The 22,163-nt window shown below is 47.0% G+C and overlaps 1 protein-coding gene across 2 annotated transcripts in view; it reads right to left on the minus strand.

The window, feature by feature from the left end:
• LOC308579544 (receptor-type tyrosine-protein phosphatase epsilon-like) overlaps positions 1–22,163 on the minus strand; it is a 37,126-nt gene that overhangs the window by 10,385 nt on the left and 4,578 nt on the right. The window contains exons 3-12 of one of the 2 annotated variants that reach the window (XM_081214109.1): positions 21,560–21,636; positions 21,394–21,430; positions 18,879–18,976; positions 17,027–17,146; positions 16,203–16,363; positions 12,010–12,145; positions 9,937–10,086; positions 1,868–1,961; positions 1,558–1,634; positions 30–164 (exon numbers count right to left, since the gene is read on the minus strand). In XM_081214109.1, coding sequence (XP_081070235.1) covers positions 30–164; positions 1,558–1,634; positions 1,868–1,961; positions 9,937–10,086; positions 12,010–12,145; positions 16,203–16,363; positions 17,027–17,146; positions 18,879–18,976; positions 21,394–21,430; positions 21,560–21,636 — 1,085 coding nt within the window. Of the gene's footprint in view, positions 1–29; positions 165–1,557; positions 1,635–1,867; positions 1,962–9,936; positions 10,087–12,009; positions 12,146–16,202; positions 16,367–17,026; positions 17,147–18,878; positions 18,977–21,393; positions 21,431–21,559; positions 21,637–22,163 lie in introns of both variants that reach the window. The other variant, XM_081214108.1, reaches the window with a different exon arrangement.

The raw sequence follows: 22,163 nt of genomic DNA on the forward strand, positions 1-22,163 counted from the left end.
TTTTTTTAAATTGGGCAAAGTGGTCATACCTGCTCCCTTTCGAGAACTTCGGTGAGCATTACAATTGTGTGGCATTTCCATTCCCACACCATTCGCCAGAAGTCTTCCACAGTGTGAGGAAGAGGTCCTTGTGTTGCAATGAAGTAATCCTTCTGGCGATAGCCCTTCACAGTAAAAAAAATACATGCAACGATTACCTGATGCCTCGGTGATTTCAATTTTTTAACTCCAGGCAACCTAAAAGTGATTCTAGACTAACTAGAAATATCAGAAATATTAGAACAAACTATTCTTTTCAGAAAGCTCCAGAATGAGCCACAAATCCAGAAAACTGTAGTTAGTCCCTTACATACAATGGAAGAAGAGGGAAACCAGTTCAGGAATAGAAAAACACAAGATTTATATTGCATTGCATTGCATTGCATTGCATTGCATTGCATTGCATTGCATTGCATTGCATTGCATTGCAATCATGAACGAATTCCTATGCCCCACAAATAACCCAGAGATGCATTTTAAATAAAAGAACACATTCTACTAAAAACATGCTGATTCCTGGACCGTCCGCAGGCCGGATTGAGAAGGCAATTGGGTCACATCTGGCCCACAGGCCTCAGGTCGCCTACCCCTGCTCTAACCCCTACACCACACCAGCTGCCATTCATGATCTGAATTCAGGCAATAATCTCAGGTGGCTGCCTCATGTGGGCATGATGAACTGATACTCCACCTGGCCCCCTGGCTGCCAAGTCAGCCCTGAAGAAGCCTTGCATGGTTGTGTTTACTGCTGCCACCCATGTGAGACTTCTGTGAGGCCTCTGAGAACGGGCAAATGGGGTCCTTCAGAGTGAGAGAGGGAGCCAGGTGCTTCTCACCACCCACCTCCTGCGAGACAGACTTTCATGCAAGCCCTGTAGGCGCACGCACACACACACACACACACACACACACACACCCACACACACCACAAGAGAGAAAAAGCCAATGGACAATCCACCAGGTGTCTGAAAATGTAATTAGGTGGCACTGGAAAGACTGTGGGAATTTAACCGGGTTCATTAACTGACTTATTAAGCTTCCCTTGAGGACTGTATTAAAGTATTAGAAAATAAAATAAAAATCTAAGGGTCAAGAGAAAAAAGATGGCAGTGTGTATATAGAGATGAACCCTACGACTGAGACCATGAAGGAGTAAATACTGTTCAGGCAGCTGAACTGTATTTGGAAGAAGTGGAGAAGAGGAAAATTCTTATTTGATAGCTAGAAAATGCTTCGCTGCAGGTGGGGACCTCAATTTCTGTTTTCTCTTAAGGAACAAGGAGAGCAGGGAGGTTTGTCTCTCTCTGTTGACATTTTAAGTGCAAAGCCATACTTTTTATGATGTTGATAATTTGATTCTTTTTGAAAATTCTCAAGTTACTCTTCAATATAGCTCATGTGGTAATGATAAAGGCACATGTGCAACCATGTTGCCTGCTAGTCGAAAACAAAGTTGACTGCTGAAAAGACTTGTAAAAATCAGTACTACACATATTCCACATACACAGAAACACTTACGTCTATGAAGGAAGCATTGATATAATCCGTATACTCCTGACCTCTTTTCATTGAAAGAATCACTCTGTTAAAGTCATCTAAAATACAAAAACACCACATATTAGGTTTCTTAGAATACTTAGCATTTTATAGTCAATAATACAATAAAGATATGAAGCTTCAGGCTTTCGTAGAATCAAGTTTACGATATATCTTTGTACTTCAGCCTAGCAGTGCCACCTGCTGTTGAATGTGTAACATAACCGTACACTACTAATTTGGATAAATACAAGTATTTCGGTTTTTACAAAGAGGAAAATTAGTATCTTACATGGGATGATTTGGATAACTCTGGCTTTCTTCATATTTGCGGGCAGATTACCAGTTCTCATGTTTTCTTTCATTATTCGAACATTTGTTAATTTCTACAGCAAAAAGAGAAATTGGGCTAGGACTTTGTAGATTACTGTATAAAAACACAGAATACCAAAAATGGCTAACAGGTACACATCAAAATTTCATGATATTCTGTTCCTTTTAGAGATTTCTAGTTGATTCACCTGATCCCAAACCACATAAACCTTCACCTGTGTTCTTTTATGTTACACCTATATGGAAAGCAATTTTTTAAAACCTGGAAACTAAGACACACTGCTTTTGTTTTCTGCAGGCAAGGTATGTAGCTAGAAAGAGTGATATGTACAGTTCAATTTCTAGTAGCTTGTATGTATTACTTGTTTCTAGGTTAGATTACTGCAATGTGTTATACATGGGGCTGCCTCTGAAGACAGTTTGGAAACTTCAGCTGATGTAAAATTCAGTTGCCAAGTTCTCACTGGGGCAAGACAAGCTGAGCATATAGCGCTAATCCTTGCCCAACAGCACTTGCTGCCAATTGGTTTCTAGGCCCATTTTAAAATGTTGGTGCTGACCTATGAAGCCTTAAGCGGCTCAGGACCTCAGGACCTTAAGGACCGCCTCTCCCTATATGGACCTACCCAGCCCCTGTGTTTGGAGGGCCTTTTCTTTGTCCCTCCCCTCCCCAAAAGGTTCAGAGGCTCACAACATGAGAACAGGCCTTTTTTGTGGTGGCTCCCCATTTGTGAAAAGCTCTCCCCAGAGAGGCTTGCTTGGTGCCATCGTTACATGTCTTTAGGTACCAGGCAAAAACATTCCTCTTTAACCCAAGCCTTTGGCCATTAAATATTCTATGGCTTTTTATATGTGGAGAGACTGTTATTATGATTTTTCTGTGGTTTTTTATTTTTTTTAAATATGCTATTGTCAGGGGTTTAGGAGCAGAGGCACGGGCAAGGGAGGAAACAGAGAGCGAAGGGGAGGAGGCAGAAGAAAAGATGAGTGATGACGACGACCCGAGATCTCCTAGTCTTTCCAGTGAATCAGAGGATTCACAGAAAGGAGCACCAGTGGCCAGGGCAAGGGGGGCACCCCAGGAAGATAGAGCCAGAAGGGACTCAGGGGGGAGCAGCTGGAAATCGGGACCTGCGTCACCGCCAGGAAGCAGGGAAGAGGAAGGGAGCCAGGGGGGAAGCGCTGGCAGCTCACCACAGGAGGGAGGGCATGAGTCAGGAGTGGCCACACCTCCATCGGGGAGCGAAGAAACGGTTAAGAGGAAGGTGGAAGGTTGGGCGCGCGCGCCAAGTTCAAATGCAGAGGAAGGCGGCGCAGTAAGCAGCCCCGAAAGGGAACCAGGTCCTAAAGCCCGGCGCAAGGAGGCAGGAGGGTCCGGGTCAGCGTCAGAAGAATCCCGGAAGGAGGAGGCCCCGGGGGGTAGAGGGACCCAGAGGAGGACAGTGAGGCGGAAAAGGTGGAGCAAGGCTAGGATATTAAGCTGGTGCTCACGGGGCGGAGACTCAGACGGAGCTTCGCCGATCTAGCTACTAGACGTAGAGTTTGCGCGCAGCAGCGTGAGAATGGAAACTGTAATTCAATAAAGACTTTTACTTAATGATCGCTGGCTAGCGTGATCCTCTGTGAGCTAGGATCTTCAAGCAGCTCTGACAGTAAGCTCCGTCTCTCCATTGTGGGCATCTACAGCCTCGAGGAGGGGAGAGAAACAGGTGCCTACTAGCGAGCTCACGAACGGCAGACGACATGACGGCTGAGCAGCAGATAGAGGACCTCAGAAAAGCAGTGGCACAACTGAACGCCGAGGTTCTCGCATCCAGGAAGAGAGAGGAGGAGGCAGCTGCCGCCTGCAGGGATCTCCAGGTCAGGTTAGACGTGCTGACAAAGCAGACACCCCGGCAGGAGGGAATCGGGTTGGCGAGACGGACAGGCGGGCTGGTCTCTCACTTCGATGGGAACCTGCAACAGTATCCCAACTTTAGAGCCGACGTACTGTGCGCACTGCAACTGCTGCATAAAGACTTTAGAGATGAACAAGAGAGAGTGGGGTTCATCATGTCCCATCTGCATGGGGATGCGAAAGCATGGCTACGCAATTTATGGAGAGATAAGGATCCGGCGCTCCAGAATGCGGATGCCTTTATTAAAGCGATGGATGGGTGCTTTTTATCAAGTATTGACGTGGATCTTGCACGGAAGGAGGTGCATGGGCTGAGACAAGGGAGGGCCAGCGTCAGGCAGTATCATGCCCGCTTTTTCGCCTTGGTCAGTGCCCTGGAATGGGACAGAGATTCGGCTCCTGTAAGAGACCTCTTTTGGGAGGGGCTGCACAACTCGATTAAAGATGAGATCGCGAGGGGGGAGAGACCCCGAACCACCCAGGAGGTCGTTCAGAGGGCACTGGCAGTGGGGGTGAGGCTGGAAGGACGTCCGTGGAGCAAGGACGAAGGGCGTGGAGGGCGCGAACCAGCCGGGGGCCCCTCCTTCCTTCCCAGAGAAGCAGCGCGGGCGCAATCCACGCCTCCGCCAGGAGGAGGAGCCGAACCTATGGAGGTTGGAGGTGCAAGGGCTCAGTCAGCAACCAGAGCCCTAGCACCGGCAGCAGTGAAAGCGAAGCCTCCTAGAGGGAACAGGAAGTGTTACGTCTGTGAGGAACCAGGGCATATGGCAAAAGAGTGTCCCCAGAGGCCCCACAAGCTCACTGCAGCCTCAGCAATGGTGACTGCAGCAACGCAGCAAGGAGGACCACAGCAGGGAAACGACGCGGTCTGGCTGGAGGAAGAGGCACTGGGGCCCAGCCAGACGTGTTAGTGACGCAGTCCCCAGAGATTTTACAGCCCGTGAACCCCCTCCCGCCCAAACCAGTAGTGAGGCTCACAGCATCTCTCCAGCTGCCCAATGGAATCACCATAGACGTGCCAATCACCATTGACTCAGGCAGCAATGCGGACTTTATAGGGCAGGACTTTGTCGACAGGCACGCTGTGCAGTTGCTGCCGGCCACACTGCCCCTGCAGGTTGTCACGGTGGATGGCAGGGAGCTGCTCGGGGGGCAAGTGGTGAAGCAGACGCCACCAATGGTGATGCGACTTGGGAATCACAAAGAAATCATCAGCTTCAACGTCACTCAACTATCTGACACGCCCGTTGTATTGGGCATGAGTTGGCTGGACAAGCACAGCCCAACGATGGCTTGGTACCAGAGGCAGTTGATCTTCGGCTCTTCCTTTTGTGCTGAACACTGCATCGTGCCCAGGCAGGAAGGAGAGGAAGAGGAGTCACAGCTGCTGCTCGGCACGCTGCAAGCGATTCCCCACAAGTACGCTGAATTTTTGGAAGTTTTCTGCGAGAAGGAGGCAGACAGGCTACCCCCTCACAGACCATATGACTGCAAAATTGACCTGCTGCCGGGGGCGGCGCTGCCTAAAGGGAGACTGTATTCCATGTCAGAGGACGAACTGCAAGAACTCAAGGAGTTCATTGATCATAATTTGCAGCGCGGCTTCATCCGGGAGTCCAAGGCAGTGGGGGGCAGTCCCGTATTCTTTGTTAAGAAGCGGGACACGCCCCAAAAGAGACTCGTAGTGGATTACAGGATTTTGAACAGTGTGACTAGGCCATCGGACTTCCCCATGCCCCGAATTGACGACCTCCTCGCAAAGGTACGGAAGGGCAGAGTGTTCACCAAGTTGGACCTGCGGGGGGCGTACAACCTCATTCGCATGCGGGAGGGTGATGAGTGGAAGACAGCCATGTTCACGCCACTGGGGACCTACGAATATAGAGTTATGCCTTTTGGATTGCAAAATGGCTCCCACGTTTTTCAAGCTTTTATGCATCACGTGTTGGCGGGACTTCTCTACAAGACGTGCGTCTGTTTCTTAGATGACATCCTGATCTTTTCGGAGTCGCAGCAGGAGCATGACAAACACGTCAAGGAAGTGCTGAGCAGGCTAAAGCAACATAGGCTCTACGCCAAGCTGGAGAAGTGCCAATTCGACGTGACGGAGGTGGATTTTCTGGGCTACAAGCTGTCTGACAAGGGGCTCGCCATGGACAGCGCCAAGGTTCGAGCGGTGTTGGATTGGAAGAGCCCGCGCAACCGGAAGGAGGTCCAACGGTTTGTCGGCTTTGCGAACTTCTATCGCAAATTTATCAAGGGCTTCGCGATGCAGACGGCGGCCATCACTGACACGCTTAGCTCCAAGAAAAAGAAGTTCATTTGGACAGAGCAGGCGGAGCAGTCCTTTCAGGCACTCAAGCGTCTCTTCGCGTCGGAAGAGCAGCTGCTTCATGTCAACCCCAGCAAGCCGATGAGGGTGGAGACAGACGCTTCGGACAGAGCCGTGGGGGCGGTCCTGCTGCAGAAAGACCCGCAGGGGGTGTGGCGACCGGCAGCGTTTTACTCCAGGAAGCTCAGCAAGTCCGAGCAGAACTACACCATATGGGACAGGGAGTTGCTGGCTATTCACGCAGCGTTCAAGGCGTGGAGGCACTTTCTGATCGGCGCCAAGCACACGGTGCAGGTTTGCACGGACCACAAGAATCTAGAGCACTGGCGCACGGCACAGTTCCTGAATCAGAGGCAGATACGTTGGGCTGAGTTCTTTGCGAACTTCGACTTCCGAATAGAGTATGTCCCGGGGGACACCAACATCATGGCAGACGCTCTCTCCCGTAAGCCACAGTATCTGGAGGACGCAACACCAGCGGCCGCCATGCACATCTTCGCACCGACAGTGTGGGCGTGCGCCGCGGCGACTGTGGACCTAGAGGCGGTGCGACGAGCGTTGCAGGGGGACTCCTTCGCACGAGCAAAGATGGCAGAGGTGCAAAGGGGCAAGGCAGCGGCCGACGGTTTCCAGCTAAGAGATGGATTGCTCATCCGTAAAGGGGCCATCTACGTGCCGGGAGACGAACTTCGAGCCAAGGTGCTGCAGCAGCTGCACGACGCGCCCACGGCCGGGCACTTTGGCAAGGAGAAGACGGTGGAATTAGTAGCCAGGGATTTCTGGTGGCCTGGAATGAGAGGGGAGGTCGCAGACTACGTGGCGAGGTGTGACACCTGCCAGAGGGCCAAACCGGTGCACAAACCGCCGGCCGGACTGTTGGAACCGCTGCAAACTCCGGTCGAACCTTGGGAAAGGGTGGCCCTGGACTTTGTCACGGATCTGCCCAGCTCAAGGGGCAAGACGGCAGTGCTGGTGGTGGTGGACCTGTTTTCCAAGATGGCCCATTTCATTCCGTGTGCTAAGGTGGCCACGGCGGAGCACACCGCCAAACTGTTCATAGACCACGTGTTCAAGGTTCACGGTCTGCCACGGTCTATTCTGTCCGACCGGGGGCGGCAGTTCATCTCGAATTTCTGGCAGAAGCTGATGGGCTTCCTGAACGTCAAGATCAACCTGGCGTCGGCGAGACACCCGCAGACCAACGGGCAAGCGGAGCGGGTCAATGCCATCATGCAGCAGTACCTGAGATGTTATGCAAATCAACAGCCTGCGACGTGGGTGGATTACCTGCCGCTTGCCGAATTCGCCTACAACAACACGAAGCACGTGTCCACGGGGGTCACGCCGTTCTTCGCCAACAACGGGAGACACCCCAGAACCTTCCCGGGACTGGAAAGAATGGGGGAGGGGGAGCCGCAGACAGCAGATGCGTTCGCGTCGGAGCTGCAGGAAGTCCACGATCAGCTGAGGCGCCACCTGGAGCTGGCCAAGCACGCATACAAGGTACAAGCAGACAAGCACAGAAGGGTTGGAGAAGAGCTCCACGTGGGAGACTGGGTTTGGTTAGCAGCCCATGCAGTGCCGGCCAGGTCGTTGGCCAAGAAGAAACTAGGGCATAAGCAACTGGGGCCCTACCAAGTCGAAGAGCAGGTCAACCCGGTAGCTTTCAGACTGGCACTTCCGGAGGGTTCCAGGATGCATCCAGTATTCCACAGATCGGTGCTCACTCCCTACAAGGCACCGCACAGGTTCCAGGAACCCGGAACGGCGCCGAGTCCGGCCAGAGACAGAACAGGGCACGCGGGAGTGGCACAGAAGGAGCGCATCAACGAAGTCACGGAGATTTTGGACTCCAGATGGGGGGAAGAGGGGGTAGAATACTTTCTCGCCAAGGAGGGCACCCCGGCCAGTGCGAACAGCTGGGTGCCGGGATACGCCTTAGACGAACCTCTGCTCAAAGACGAGTTTCATGCCCTCTTCCCACATAGACCTATGCCAGCAGACTTTTTCGACGACTGGCTTTTCACGCCCACGCTTTCGGCCAGCACGTTCCGGGGGTTCGACTCGGACGAGGAACCGACACGAGACGTCCGTTCCCCGGAGGGGTCACCCTCGGGATCCGCCTCGGAACCCTCGTATTGGTGGGACGATAGGCCAGAGGAGCAGTTCCGCAGAAAGTGGCTGGAATGCTCAGGACGAGCAACGCCGCCAGGAGGAAGTGAGGGAGAGACGGACATGGACATTTTCGGGGACGACCCTGGTTTCGAGCACGGCGGCACAGAGATGGAAGCGGAGGTGACCGTCGTCGACGAGAGCAGGGAGGAAGAACCGGAAGACTTCAGATGGAGGCCCGCCACGGGAAGCGACCGATATCCGACGTTCGTCCCTTTGCAACAGCAGCCCCCAGCTCCAGCACCGGAAGGAGGGGAGGGGGGAATGGGGGGCTTCGAGGGGGGGATGGATGTCAGGGGTTTAGGAGCAGAGGCACGGGCAAGGGAGGAAACAGAGAGCGAAGGGGAGGAGGCAGAAGAAAAGATGAGTGATGACGACGACCCGAGATCTCCTAGTCTTTCCAGTGAATCAGAGGATTCACAGAAAGGAGCACCAGTGGCCAGGGCAAGGGGGGCACCCCAGGAAGATAGAGCCAGAAGGGACTCAGGGGGGAGCAGCTGGAAATCGGGACCTGCGTCACCGCCAGGAAGCAGGGAAGAGGAAGGGAGCCAGGGGGGAAGCGCTGGCAGCTCACCACAGGAGGGAGGGCATGAGTCAGGAGTGGCCACACCTCCATCGGGGAGCGAAGAAACGGTTAAGAGGAAGGTGGAAGGTTGGGCGCGCGCGCCAAGTTCAAATGCAGAGGAAGGCGGCGCAGTAAGCAGCCCCGAAAGGGAACCAGGTCCTAAAGCCCGGCGCAAGGAGGCAGGAGGGTCCGGGTCAGCGTCAGAAGAATCCCGGAAGGAGGAGGCCCCGGGGGGTAGAGGGACCCAGAGGAGGACAGTCAGGCGGAAAAGGTGGAGCAAGGCTAGGATATTAAGCTGGTGCTCACGGGGCGGAGACTCAGACGGAGCTTCGCCGATCTAGCTACTAGACGTAGAGTTTGCGCGCAGCAGCGTGAGAATGGAAACTGTAATTCAATAAAGACTTTTACTTAATGATCGCTGGCTAGCGTGATCCTCTGTGAGCTAGGATCTTCAAGCAGCTCTGACAGCTATGTAAGTTATCTTTTTAATATTGTACATTGCCCTGGGATCTATGGATAAAGCGTGGTATATTAAATTTAAGTAAAGTAAGTTAAAAAAATAAAGGTAGTATGTACATATTAAACAATAAGTATTACACACAGAATCATAGAATTGTAAAGTTGGAAGAGATCCTGTGGGTCATCTAGTCCAACCTCCTGCAATACAGGAAAGCTGAACATTGATGTTATACCGCAAATGTATGTATGAATGTAACATTAAAAAACTTCCAAAAGTAGAAGGGACAATTACTTTTGTTCATATTTGCAAATTCAGCAGATCTCAAAATGCAAAAGAATGGTTTGAGATACAGTTAAGTCGAGAAAGTATAACTGGTGTTAGCCTTAAAACTTTACTTCACTATATTCATAACTCCAGACATATTATATATGCTATGCATAATATGACTGTTATCACCAAATTCTAATTCAGGTGAAGTTTCTTTATCTAAAAAATACCCAACCCAATACTCTAAGATGATTAACCTTTTAAAAATCAGAGTAAGAAACTATTTCTTTTAAGTGTGAGCCTGAAATCTTTGTAAAATTTTATTTAATACTTACTTTAAACTCTTCTTCTAGCCCTAGTTTGACAAGATTTGGTGCTGCATTGTGCGATGGCTGCAGGTGCTTTTCTAAGGAGGACACATCTAGTTCTGTGTCACCATAGAGGTAGTATTCAAGTAAGGCTTGATAAATGAAGGAATACTGCATCTGTAAAGAACGTAAGCCATTTTATAAGCCAGGACACTTTAAATATTACTAATCGCATATAATATATGATATGAATAACCTCAAGCTATCTCATACACTTTTATACAGTAGTCAGAAATGTAACTGTTGCCTTTACGAGTGGTAGGTAAAAAACTTACACATACGTTATGATTGAATAAGCCAATAAAATACAGTTTACTGTAAAGGAACAAGTCTAGGCTTATCCCTCTCTCATCCACCGGAGCTTGGAAGGAGCTTGGAAGTTTTCACTTCCATTTTCAATTAACCCAAGCTCAGCATTACATCAAAATCCTAAAATGTGGCTAATATATGGTTTATTGAAACAATCCAGATTCAAAAACCAAGGCTTGGAGATTAATCACAGTTTGTTTGAATTTTGATTAATCATCCTAAGGCAGTTCAACAAAAGTTGAAGTGAAACCTACTATCCCCTTTTTCTGGCCACACAAAAGGCTAGAAAAAGCATGAGCTTGACCTAAGTTTATTCCCATAATGATAAAACGTATCTTATCCATATGTAATAATTCATCCTTATGGCATTTAGGAATTTTGGTGACAAACCACAAACGGTAAAGGAAAGGAAGAATCTTGGTTTCAGCTAGTGATTTGTCTGGAGAGGTAAAACAACATTAAACTACAGAGAAGCTTCATCCTTCAGAATAAATTAACAGCTCACACTCCATAAAAGCATTCTAGAATCACAAAGAGCCATTTAGAACACAAATAATGAATCACACCTTTAAAAAAAGAAAAGAAAACAGAGACTAAATATGGCGAAAAATAAGACCGTGCTAAGGTGCAAGAATTGAAGCTTTTCAGGGCAAGAGGATTAATACAGATGTTTTGTATCTCTGGAACTTAGAAAGTTCTCTTATACTATGTCAGACTAGCCCAGTATTGTTTACATCAGGGGTAGTCAACATGGTGCCGTCCAGATGTCCCTGAACTACAGTACCCATCAGCCTTAGCCAGCATGGCAAATGACCAGGGCTGCAGTCCCAACAACATCCGGAGGGCATTGGCTATCCCTGGTCTACACTAACTAGGAACACCCCACTACCCGTGTATCATAGAGGCCAGGGTGGTGAACCTCCTGCTGTGGGCTGAATTTAAGCCCACAAGGACGTTCCTCAAACCGTGCTCAACCTGCCTCCTACTCGATGTCAAACATGGTCAGGTGAGGGCAGGTAAATGCGTGGCTGCATGACTGACTGCCGCGTGGTGAACTCAGTCACGCAGCCTGTCCCTGCAGAAAGCAGGGCTGGAGTTACCGCCCAGCAGATGGGCTGCCTGATCAACTCTAATGGATTGGGCCATGCACTGAGCTCTTTGTGGGAAACTTCATTGTGCGGCTGATCCCTGGATGGCGAGTTGACCCCTGTGGATTGACTGAGTTCGCTGTGGAGAACTTCCACTATCTGCCTTAATTTCCACTATCCCTGGCCCCACAATTTGTTGCTCTAATTGGCTGCTGCTTTGGCACACTTTTTTAAAAAATAGGTCTTGTCTGCTTTGGAATAATGATGTCATTACATAGATGAACTAGATGCTGGTCTATGACCATAATAAAGATTTGGATTGGATTGGATGTCATCACATAGCCAACCATGATTAGCCAAGTGACAATGTCACTGAGGACAAGCAAAGCTGATTTAGTATTAAAGGAACAGCAGATCAAGACAGGAAAGAAGTACTTCTTTTTTGGTAAGGGAGCACAGGTGAATTCCCAGGGTGCAAACATTTTCCTGCTCCTACTCACAAGTGACAAAAGGTGTAATGTTTTTCATGGGTGAGGGCAGAAAATGTTGGCCAACACCTCCCTCCAATTGGCTGAGTCATTCTGTCATCTTTTAAGCTGAAAAGATTGATAAATTTGACATAAGGTGTATTTTATTTACTTACATCGGTCTGAACCATTTGTTGGCGTTGATTGCGGATTCTTGCCACAAACTCAAAAACGTCAACTTTTTGCTCGACATGCATCATGTCAATCATAGCATCGATTACTATGAATGTGCCTGTACGACCCACACCAGCACTTAAGAAGAAAGGAAACGCAACAGGAATTAGGAGGAAAATGATGAAACATATTGCAGTAACTTTTTTGGACTTGGCAATCCTTCTTCTGAAGTCTTACTCCCAATATTTCTGATTTTCTTTGTCTTCCTTACTTATATTGCAAGCACTATGACAGGTCAGAGCAGACTCTCTCCACTACGTTTAGTGGCAGTATCAACATCTCCTGCATTTAGTTTATTGTGAGACAGGACCCCCTATTTAGGCAATGCTTCCGTCTTAACAACACAGGAGTAGGGATCGCCAAGCAATCCCACCCTCCGTGTTTATGTAAAAAACATGTATGGGTCCTTTGCAAATATGGCTGCATGCTCAAAGGCTTTCTCGCAACCTGGAATAATAACAATAACAATAACAATAATTTATTATTTATACCCTGCCCATCTGGCTGGGCGGCTTCCAAAAAATATTAAAATACTGTAATACATCAAACATTAAAAGCTTCCCTAAACAAGGCTGCCTTCAGATGTCTTCTAAAAGTATGGTAGTTGTTGTTCTCTTTGACATCTGGTGGGAGGGTATTCCACAGGGAGGGTGCCACTACCGAGAAGGCCCTCTGCCTGGTTCCCTGTAACTTGGCTTCTCACAATGAGGGAACCGCCAGAAGGCCCTCAGTGGTGGACCTCAGTATCCGGGTAGAATGATGGGGGTGGAGACGCTCCTTCAGGTATACTGGGCCAAGGCCGTTTAGGGCTTTAAAGGTCAGCACCAACACTTTGAATTGTGCTCGGAAACGTACTGGGAATCCTGCCCAGTTGTGAGACAGTCTTTTTGCAAAGGTCCCAAGGCAACAGGGTTTCATTCTTTGTCCAGGGCTACTTCGCATTGACTCACAGCAAGAAGTCTGAATGAACATAAATAAATCTAAGTTGGGATAGAAACCCAAAGTAGCTCAGATTCAAGTAACCATTGGACCATACCCATAAGTAATATTGAATCTACTTCCTGCTGCTTATGGCCAAATTACATAATGTGGGGTTCACTGTGCCTTTAATTGCAAGTGTGCTGCGATCACACATATTGTAGTACAATTTACAGTGACAAAACGGCTGCGTAGGCAGGGGCTACTGAAACCTCCCTGCTGCTTTCTGCTCTTCCACGTAGAGCCATCCTTCAGCTGCTGTTCTTCTAGCAGCTGGACTCACTTCGGTATCTGTGTGGAAAATTATCCCATGGGATGGGCTAAGGAGGGGAAATCAGGAGGTAAGACAAGGGCTCCCTCCTCCACCCACTCTTTTCACTTTAAGACACACTTTGCACATCCTCAAGTTAACTACTTTAGGATCTTGAACTTGAGACTCACCTTTTATTTTTAACTAGCAACTATGCTGGCCTTATAAAGAGCTAAATACAGTCTTACCTAGGATCCCGAATGCCTTGCGAGTCGAATGTTTTGGCTTCCAAACGCTGCAAACCCGGAAGTGAGTGTTCCGGTTTGTGAACGGTCTTTGGAACCCGAACATCTGACGCGGCTTCCGATTGGCTGCAGGCACTTTCTGCAGCCAATCGGAAGCCGTGCCTTGGTTTCCAAACGTTTTGGAAGTCAAACGGACTTCCAGAACAATTCCGTTCGACTTCTGAGGTAACACTGTATACTGAATTGAATTCTAAAATACCATTTTGACACCAATATGAACATTAGATATAAAAATGTACAGTATTGATTTACTGTGAAATGCTAAAATACTGTCCTAGTGCAGTGTTTCCCAACCTTTTTTGGGCAAAGGCACACTTGTTTCATGAAAAAAATCTCGAGGCACACCACCATTAGAAAATGTTTAAAAAATTAACTCTGCGCCTATATTGACTATATATAAAGTAATTCTCTTTAATAGGAATCAAATAAACACAAAGAAAGTAAATCCTATGAGAAAATCCTATGAGAGAAGAGAGCAAATGTTATTAGAAGCTGGGGAAATATCCATGTAAACGTAACAGATTCAAATACTTAAAAGGAGGTGCTGAGCCCTTGACATATGCCTGTAAAAAGGTTGTTGTTGGCGTTGTTAATTGAATTAGTATTCAGCCTTTCAACCCAAACATCTCCAGGGCAGTAATGTAGCTGGCATGAGTCTGATTTAAATTGTGCTTATACTGTGAATCTAAATTCAATTTCATTTATAATGAATTGATTTATTATTTATTAAAGTATTTAGGCTGCCTTTCGGGATAAAGAAATACCCACAGAGTGGTTTGCAATGCAATGCATTGCAATAAATAAAATAAAATAAAATAAAATAAAATCTATTTAAAGCTCCACAAAGGTTATGTGGGACACTGTTCAAACTCTTTGTGATTAGGATTTCAATAATTTCCTGATAGTCCAGTTCTCTGTATTTCCCAGGTGATCCTTATTTCACCTGGCCTTGGCTTTCCTTGTGCTGACTATCCATTTTCTTTCATAGTATGGGAAGAGACTGTCCGCCCAAACAAGCCCAACTGCTGCCTGCTTTACAGAACCTCCTGGATGACTACGGATTTGTGTCACTGCCCATTTCCATGAAAGATTTATTCATGCATTTTGCACAATGCCACAATCCCACATGCAACTTTTAAAAAGGATAATAAAGGATGATCTGCATGACTGCCTTGGCAAGCGCAATACCTGCCAGGCTCAACGGCCGGTCTCGCGCTGCCGCTTCCCGCGCTCTCAAGGACCCGGGAGGAGGAAGGCGTGAAGGGAATCCCGAAGGCGCGAAAACATCGCGCATGCGCAGGCCTTCCGCCTGCGACAGCCCAGTAGGCCGGCCGAAGCGAGCGGCGATGGGATGTGGGAGCTCGCTCGCTCGCCGCCCCGCGTGTGCCTATGTGGGGCACGTTACAGCCCCGTGACGTCAGCGCCACGCAGGCAGCCAGGCAGGCAGACGGCGAGAGCCCCGCGCTGGGCGGCCTCTCCTCGCCGCCGCCGCCCCGCCTCTCGCCGCCCGACTCGCCCGCCTCCCTCCCACGGCACACCAGGCAACGTCTCGCGGCACACTAGTGTGCCGCTGAACACCGGTTGGGAAACACTGGCCTAGTGTTTAATAGCACAACCACTAGAGGGAGCATGGTTGCTTCTGATTAATGATAACTCAAATGATTTTCAGCCTTCCTTTCAGAGGAAAAGGGCCTGGCATCCTGTGCTAGGCATAAATGTTCCTCTGGTATCCTATTATTTTATTTCGGTTTGTTGTTCTTGTGATGTCATATTCCAGCTTTCTAAATCATAACTTATTTCCTTAGACCCTTTCCCATTTATTATATATACACACAAAAAAGTTTATCAGCGATACCACTTCTTCTAAGCATCCTGGTACAAGTTGTACAAAGAGCATTTTTATATTTTGATTGGGCGTTGATTACTTTCAAGTGTGTTTTAAGAATGCATGAATCACCCATGCTTCCTCCTCCATCAGACTCAAACTGCCTTCCCCTACCTCCTTCATGGTACTGGTAGCTACATAGACTGCTAAGAATACAACTACATTACTACAAAGAGCTTGTTCCTTTTCCTGTTCCATCGCTATCCTTTTTCACTTCTGTGCCATATCTAAGCTTGCGGCAGTGACTGTATTGTTTTCTTAACCTAGAAAACTGCTGGTACTTTATGAATATATTTATGCTGATAGTAAAGTTTTGAACGATGGGCTATTTTTAAAATTGTAAAAAAGATTCCTGAAGGGAGATTTGCACAAGCTTATCTTGGCATAAGTCACAACAAATGGTCCGTCTCTCAAAATGGAAAAGGGGACAAATTAATCCCTGCTGATGAATAACTAAGGAGAAACCTTTGCTTTTTTTTCACAGGTGATACAATACGGATAATAATCATCATCAAGAAGAAGCCAGTTTCCTGATACTAGTTCTGATGTTGGCTTGTTCTGCTTTTTCTCAGAGACCCTAGTAGGAAAAGCCCACATTAAGGAGACACTTGTTGCTTAAGCACGCAAAAATTGATTTTGCCCACTTCCTGTTAGGCCACCCCAAGGTAAGTTTTCATGGGTATGTGTGTGTACCTGCATATTTATACATACACATACCTGCAGTGAACCACAATTGGTCCAGCATGTGCAGGATTCAATGATTTTACTTTCTTTAGGAATTTGAGCATTCCAATAGGTGTGAAAGGCACTCCAAAATCAGGCCAGCTGGTGAAATGAAGCTGTGTCACAAGCCTGGGAGCTTTGCAGCCATCAGAAACCTGCTAGAGAGCCAGAAACAGAATATGAGTATGACCATTGATTTCTTTGGCTAAAATCAGCAAACAATCCAGTTAGTGTGACCGATCCCTCCCTCTTCAGACATCAGCAATAGCAGCCTAGACTAAGAATTAATTTAAAATGTTCAGTATATAAAGAGAATTACAGAGTCACTCAGCTGCCAGCAAAAAGCATAGAAACTGCAAGTCATAAGCATATTCCATGACCTTGCATGTTGTGCTCACTTAGAACTTAGTATTCATGCACCCACATTTCCCCTTCTTTCAGCAAGAGTTATTGTGGGGACACCTTAACCTGTAAGCACCCCTGGCCTGAGACTGGCAAGTGGATGGGGAACGATTTACCCCAATTGGAGCTAGAGACACTTCGCTCCCAAAAGAAGCTTCAGAGAACAGAGAGCTACTAGAGCCTTCGGTGTTTAATGGCAACATGAAAACAAAAACTACATGCAGAATGCCAAATGAAATCTCACTTCGGGCACAGTTTAATAAAATGTAAGTATTGAGTAGAGCTAAGTTTTCATCTGACAAAAACAGTTTTCACTCAACAAAAACAGACAATTCCAAGTACGTATTTTAGAGGTTAAAAATAGATCAGGAATGTTTTCCAGTTATGAGAAATATTAAATGGGGTCTATAACTTACTGACTGAATACAAAACTTCCGAATAGTATAATCCACAAGAACTATACAGTCCTCCACAGAAACTCGGATGTTTCCATAAGTCCAGCATCCCTGATCAGGCCAGTACTGGAAACACTTGTCCTGTGCAAATGTAAAGAACACACACAGTCACTTCAAGCTGCAATATATGCCCCTCAAATAACTGAGCTGTACTATAAAGCTGTACAATTATTTTGAGTCTATTTAAAGTATGCTTTTTAAAATTCTAAAACTGAAACTGACACCGCCTAACTATATTAATAGTGAGTTATGAAATATAATAGGACCAAAAATTCATTAAGGTATGACTTCACCCCCCTATGATTTCTAAAAGCCCGTTTCTCCAGGTTGCAGGATGCAATAATTTCAATCCAGAGCCATTTGTAGCCAATGGTTACATGACATTCTTTTAAAAATCTATACTGCATACAATGAGAGAATTGTTGAGAACTCTGTCAACATTTCTCTATGAATGCCAGGAGAGGTCATCCTTGAGCAATAAAAGTTGCATGCTTCTCAGTGACCGAGATATATTTATTTTGTTAGCATCTGTATTGGAATTGCCTTTAGATGTTTTTCTTGTCTTACTGCTTGGGTTTGCCACCTTGGGCTCTTTGGGAGGAAGAGTGGGATATAAATTTAAAAATTATTACTATTATAATTTTCTGCTTTCCAAACACACCTTATTCACTTTTAATTAGCTACCTAAAAAGCACAACAGGAAATGAATATGCACACGAATACGCTCCAGCCATCATCTTCTACCCTGCTGCAGATGTGCTGGGAAATTTCATATTGTATTTTATGAAATCAGTTTTATTCTAGGAACTAGTAATTGGGCTGGAAGGTAAGCTGGAGCCTGAAAGTCCATCTAGCATTCCAGGAAAGATAACGAAATTTGGCAGTGGATTAGGGAAGAGAAAAATGCAGTCAAACAATTCTCAGCCATTCCTGCCCCCCACAACACATGGCTACTAGTCATAATAACTATGCTGTGCCCACAACACTGGAGGCAGTAATGTTTCTGAATACCAGTTGCTGGAAATTGCAGGAGGGAAGAGTGTTCTTGCGTTCAAGTCCTGCTTGAAGGTTTCCCACAGGCATCTGACTGGCCACTGTGGGAACAGGATGCTAGATGGGCCATTGGCCTGATCCAGCAGCCTCTTCTTGACTTCTTACACAAATTACTATCTTAAAAGACGTTTTCCTAACCCTATGCAAGTGTATATTCCCAGGTGGAAAATAGATGCAGAATAAATAATACATATTTTCCTACCAATGAAAACTATGTGCAGTGGACGCTCGGGTTGTGAATGTGATCTGTGCGGGATGCACGTTTGCAACCCGCAGTGACGCGTCTGCGCACGCGAGTTGCAATTCGGAGCTTCTGCGCATGCGCAAAGCGTGAATTAGCACTTCTGCACATGCGCGACCACTGAAACCCAGAAGTAACCCGTTTCAGTGCTTCTGGGTTTCGGCGGTCTGCAACCCGAAAAAACGCAACTTGAAGCGTCTGTAACCCGAGGTATGACTGTATCTCTAAAGGTAATTCACAACTGCCATAAACCAGGGCTAAAGCCCGAACATTCACATTTGACTGAAAACATGATTCAGAAATGACACACAGACACCATTAAGTTTCTCAGTTAGTCACCAATTATTTGCTCAGAAGTAAAGAAAGTTTAGTTAAGCCAGCATGCTGCAGCGATTGTGTCAGAAACCCCAGACTTATTAAAAAACTCGGAACAGGAAGTGGTAACATTAGTAACAGTCTTGTGAGTTATGGGAAAACTCCAAACAGTATGAGGGGAAATATTTTCAAAATGTGTCCTACCTCTTTTCTCTCTTTCACATTTGTTAACATGACAATAGTTGCAGACTTTTGTTCCCATATCATCCTCCAGAAATCATTTACAGTGTCTTGTTTAGGGCCTACACATACAACACAGCTATTTAATCAAAAACTATGATGACCACAAACAATACTACTGTACTGTTAAAAAGGAAAAGGGTAAAAATATTTATTTCCTTTATTTAAAAATATCTCATCGATAATAATGTTCAAAGCAGTTCACAAGATTTAAAACCAACCAAATAATTCCACAATAAATACTAAAGCAGTAGCAATGCTGCCCAGAAGCAAAATTGTCAAACAAAAGCCCAGGCAAATAAATCTGTCTTCATCTAGCACCTAAATAATGCTAGCATATGTGTCATGCATACAAATGTAGACAGGCTATCCAAAGAGGCAGCAAAGGTCCTGTCTAATCTCAGAAGATAGGGCACTCAGTGTAGGGCCTCCAAATATGATGTAATGGGTAACTTCATAGAGGACAAGGCTGCACTTTCATTAGATGGAAATGGTCTGATAACAAATCCATGTGCTTCCCATATTTACTGTATGTTTAAAGCGGAGCTATGCATCTTAATGCAGCTTATTAAAAAATAGCATTTCTCACAAAATAGAGATATTACATAAGAGGAATGATGTCATTGTGACCATGCTATCTTTCATTGTCCAAAATCTCCCTTTCATTTTGACTTGGGGTGCTTCTAGATGGCAACTTCTCACACAACTGGAGCACCAGCAGGAGATGGGCGGAGACGGGACAAGGCAGGGACTTTGTAGAAGATGTAATTCCTCATGTGGAAGGTTGGCAAAGTGGTGGTTAATTTCTCACTACTGTTGCCTGGCTGCTCACACCTTTTCCCGATGTGCTATATAGGGCTCAGCCTTGGGCCTGGCTGCCTGTTGATGTAATTTGGAGAAATGGATGAAATTGCACTAAGTGCTTAGTCCATGTCTTGAGCAGCCCATCCTTCAAGTCTGGGTTCTGAGTTCTGAGTTAGCATGCCAGCTGCAATGGATGGCATAGAAACAGTCCAAGGCTAAATGCCTGGAGCAGGGCTACTCACCTACCCTCCCTTTTCTCTAAGGAATGTGTGAACATGCAGAGTGGGGTATAAAGCCAAAGCTGTATTCAAAAAGCTCTTTAAAATCTGACTGCCTAAGCATAAGGGTAAATTCTGAAGAACACATTTGCTGAAATTGCTTTGTACATGCAGATGTTTAAAGCAAAACATTTAAAAAGAGAAATGGATGAAATACAGTGGTACCCCGCAAGACGAACGCCTCGCAAGACGGAAAACCCGCTAGACGAAAGGGTTTTCCGTTTTGGAGGCGCTTCGCAAAACGAATTTCCCTATGGGCTTGCTTCGCAAGACGAAAGCCCATAGGGAAATCTCCAGGGACCTCTTTTAAATGCTAGCGGTGGGGAGCAAAGCCTTCCCCCCCCTTCAGAAGAGGTCCAGGAAGGCTGGCGGGGGCCGAAAGGCTTTGCTCCCCAGCGCCAGCATTTTAAAAGCAGTCCGGGATAGCAGGGAAGCGCTTCCCGCTATCCCGGACGGCTTTTGAAGGCAGGAGAGGCATGCCGGCAAGTCTCCGCCAGCAGCGGCACCGCTGCCGCTGTTGGCGGAGCACTCCGCGAAGCCTGCGCGGGCTAATGTCAGCGCGCGCAGGCTTCGGCATGCGGGCAAGTCTCCGCCGGCAGCGGCAGCGGTGCCGCTGCCAGCGGAGCGCTCCGCAAAGCCTGCACGCGCTGACATTAGCGCGCGCAGGCTTCGGCTTGCGGGCAAGTCTCCGCCAGCAGCGGCAGCGGTGCCGCTGCTGGCGGAGCGCTCCGCGAAGCCTGCACGCGCTGACATTAGCGCGCGCAGGCTTCCGCCTGCGGGCAAGTCTCCGCCAGCAGCGGCAGCGGTGCCGCTGCTGGCGGAGCGCTCCGCAAAGCCTGCGCGCGCTAATGTCAGCGCGCGCAGGCTTCGGCATGCCGGCAGAGGTCCGCGAAGCCTTGGCCGGACAGCTTTTGAAGGCAGGCGGGGGGAGCAAAGACTTTCGCCCCCGCCAGCCTTCAGAAGAGGTCCAGGACCTCTTCTGAAGGCTTGCGGGGGGCAAAAGTCTTTGTCCCCCCTGCCTGCCTTCCCAGGGGCTTTTAAATCGCCCCGGACAGCGGAGAAGTCCTCCGCTGTCCCGGGGCGATTTTAAAATGCCGCCCGCCAGCATTTTAAGATCGCCCCGGACAGCGGAGAAGTCCTCCGCTGTCCCGGGGTTTTTTAAAATGCTGGGGGTGGGAAGAAAAGCCCTTGTCCCCCCCCCCCCAGCCTTCAGAAGAGGTCCGGGGACAGACTGTCCCCGGACCTGGTCTGAAGTCGGTTTCCCTAGGAACGCATTAATTGATTTTCAATGCATTCCTATGGGAAACCGTGCATCGCAAGACGAAAAAACCGCAAGACGAAGAGAATTGCGGAACGAATTAATTTCGTCTTGCGAGGCACCACTGTAATGGAGATACCTTGAGCTGCTATAAATTTATTCTTTTCCTTGTAGCCCTGGAGGGGAAAAAATGTACACAGTTGTCTTTTAAACTTACGCTCTTACAATATGAATTTCAAAACTGTCAATGTGCTGCTTGCTTAACAAATTTAAAAAGTAATTTAAAAAGAAATCTATTCACTTACATCTATATATGAAGCATTGATGTAATCTGAACACTGAAGTCCACCTATTTGCGTTAAAACTACCCTGGAATGGTCGTCTGTAAAGAACAAACATACACAATTAGAAGCTCCTTTGGCAAATATAGATACAGTGCTGACAACCTTCTGAAACACATTGTTTTCTTCTCAGCAACAAAACAAACTCTAAAAACATTATTCTGCCTGATGAATACCTTAAGCCAATAGCGACACCATTTGATTTATTAAATTTGTATACCACCCTTCATCCGAGTATCCCAGGACAGTTCACAACACAAAAATGCAAAATGAGAATACATAATAAACACAAAACAAAACAAAAACCATTAATGAGACCATGAAACAAAATCAAATTTACTGATGAATTCTACTTCAGCAGTTTTACTCCGCGGTCCACTTTTAAAGTTCCTTTCTCAAAGAATATTAACATTAAGTTTTCATCTAAGACTAAAATACCATCTCACTGTTTCGGAATGCAGCCATTTCTATTGTCAAATATTTGTCCATTTATAATTTTCATGTAGAGACTGACCTGTTTGTCTTACGCAGACAGAAGAAGGGCAGGTTAGAAGTGATACTTGTCCGG

Source organism: Podarcis bocagei, assembly GCF_964188305.1.
Source record: "Podarcis bocagei genome assembly, contig: HAP1_SCAFFOLD_168, whole genome shotgun sequence".
In the NCBI taxonomy this organism is placed as follows: domain Eukaryota; kingdom Metazoa; phylum Chordata; class Lepidosauria; order Squamata; family Lacertidae; genus Podarcis; species Podarcis bocagei.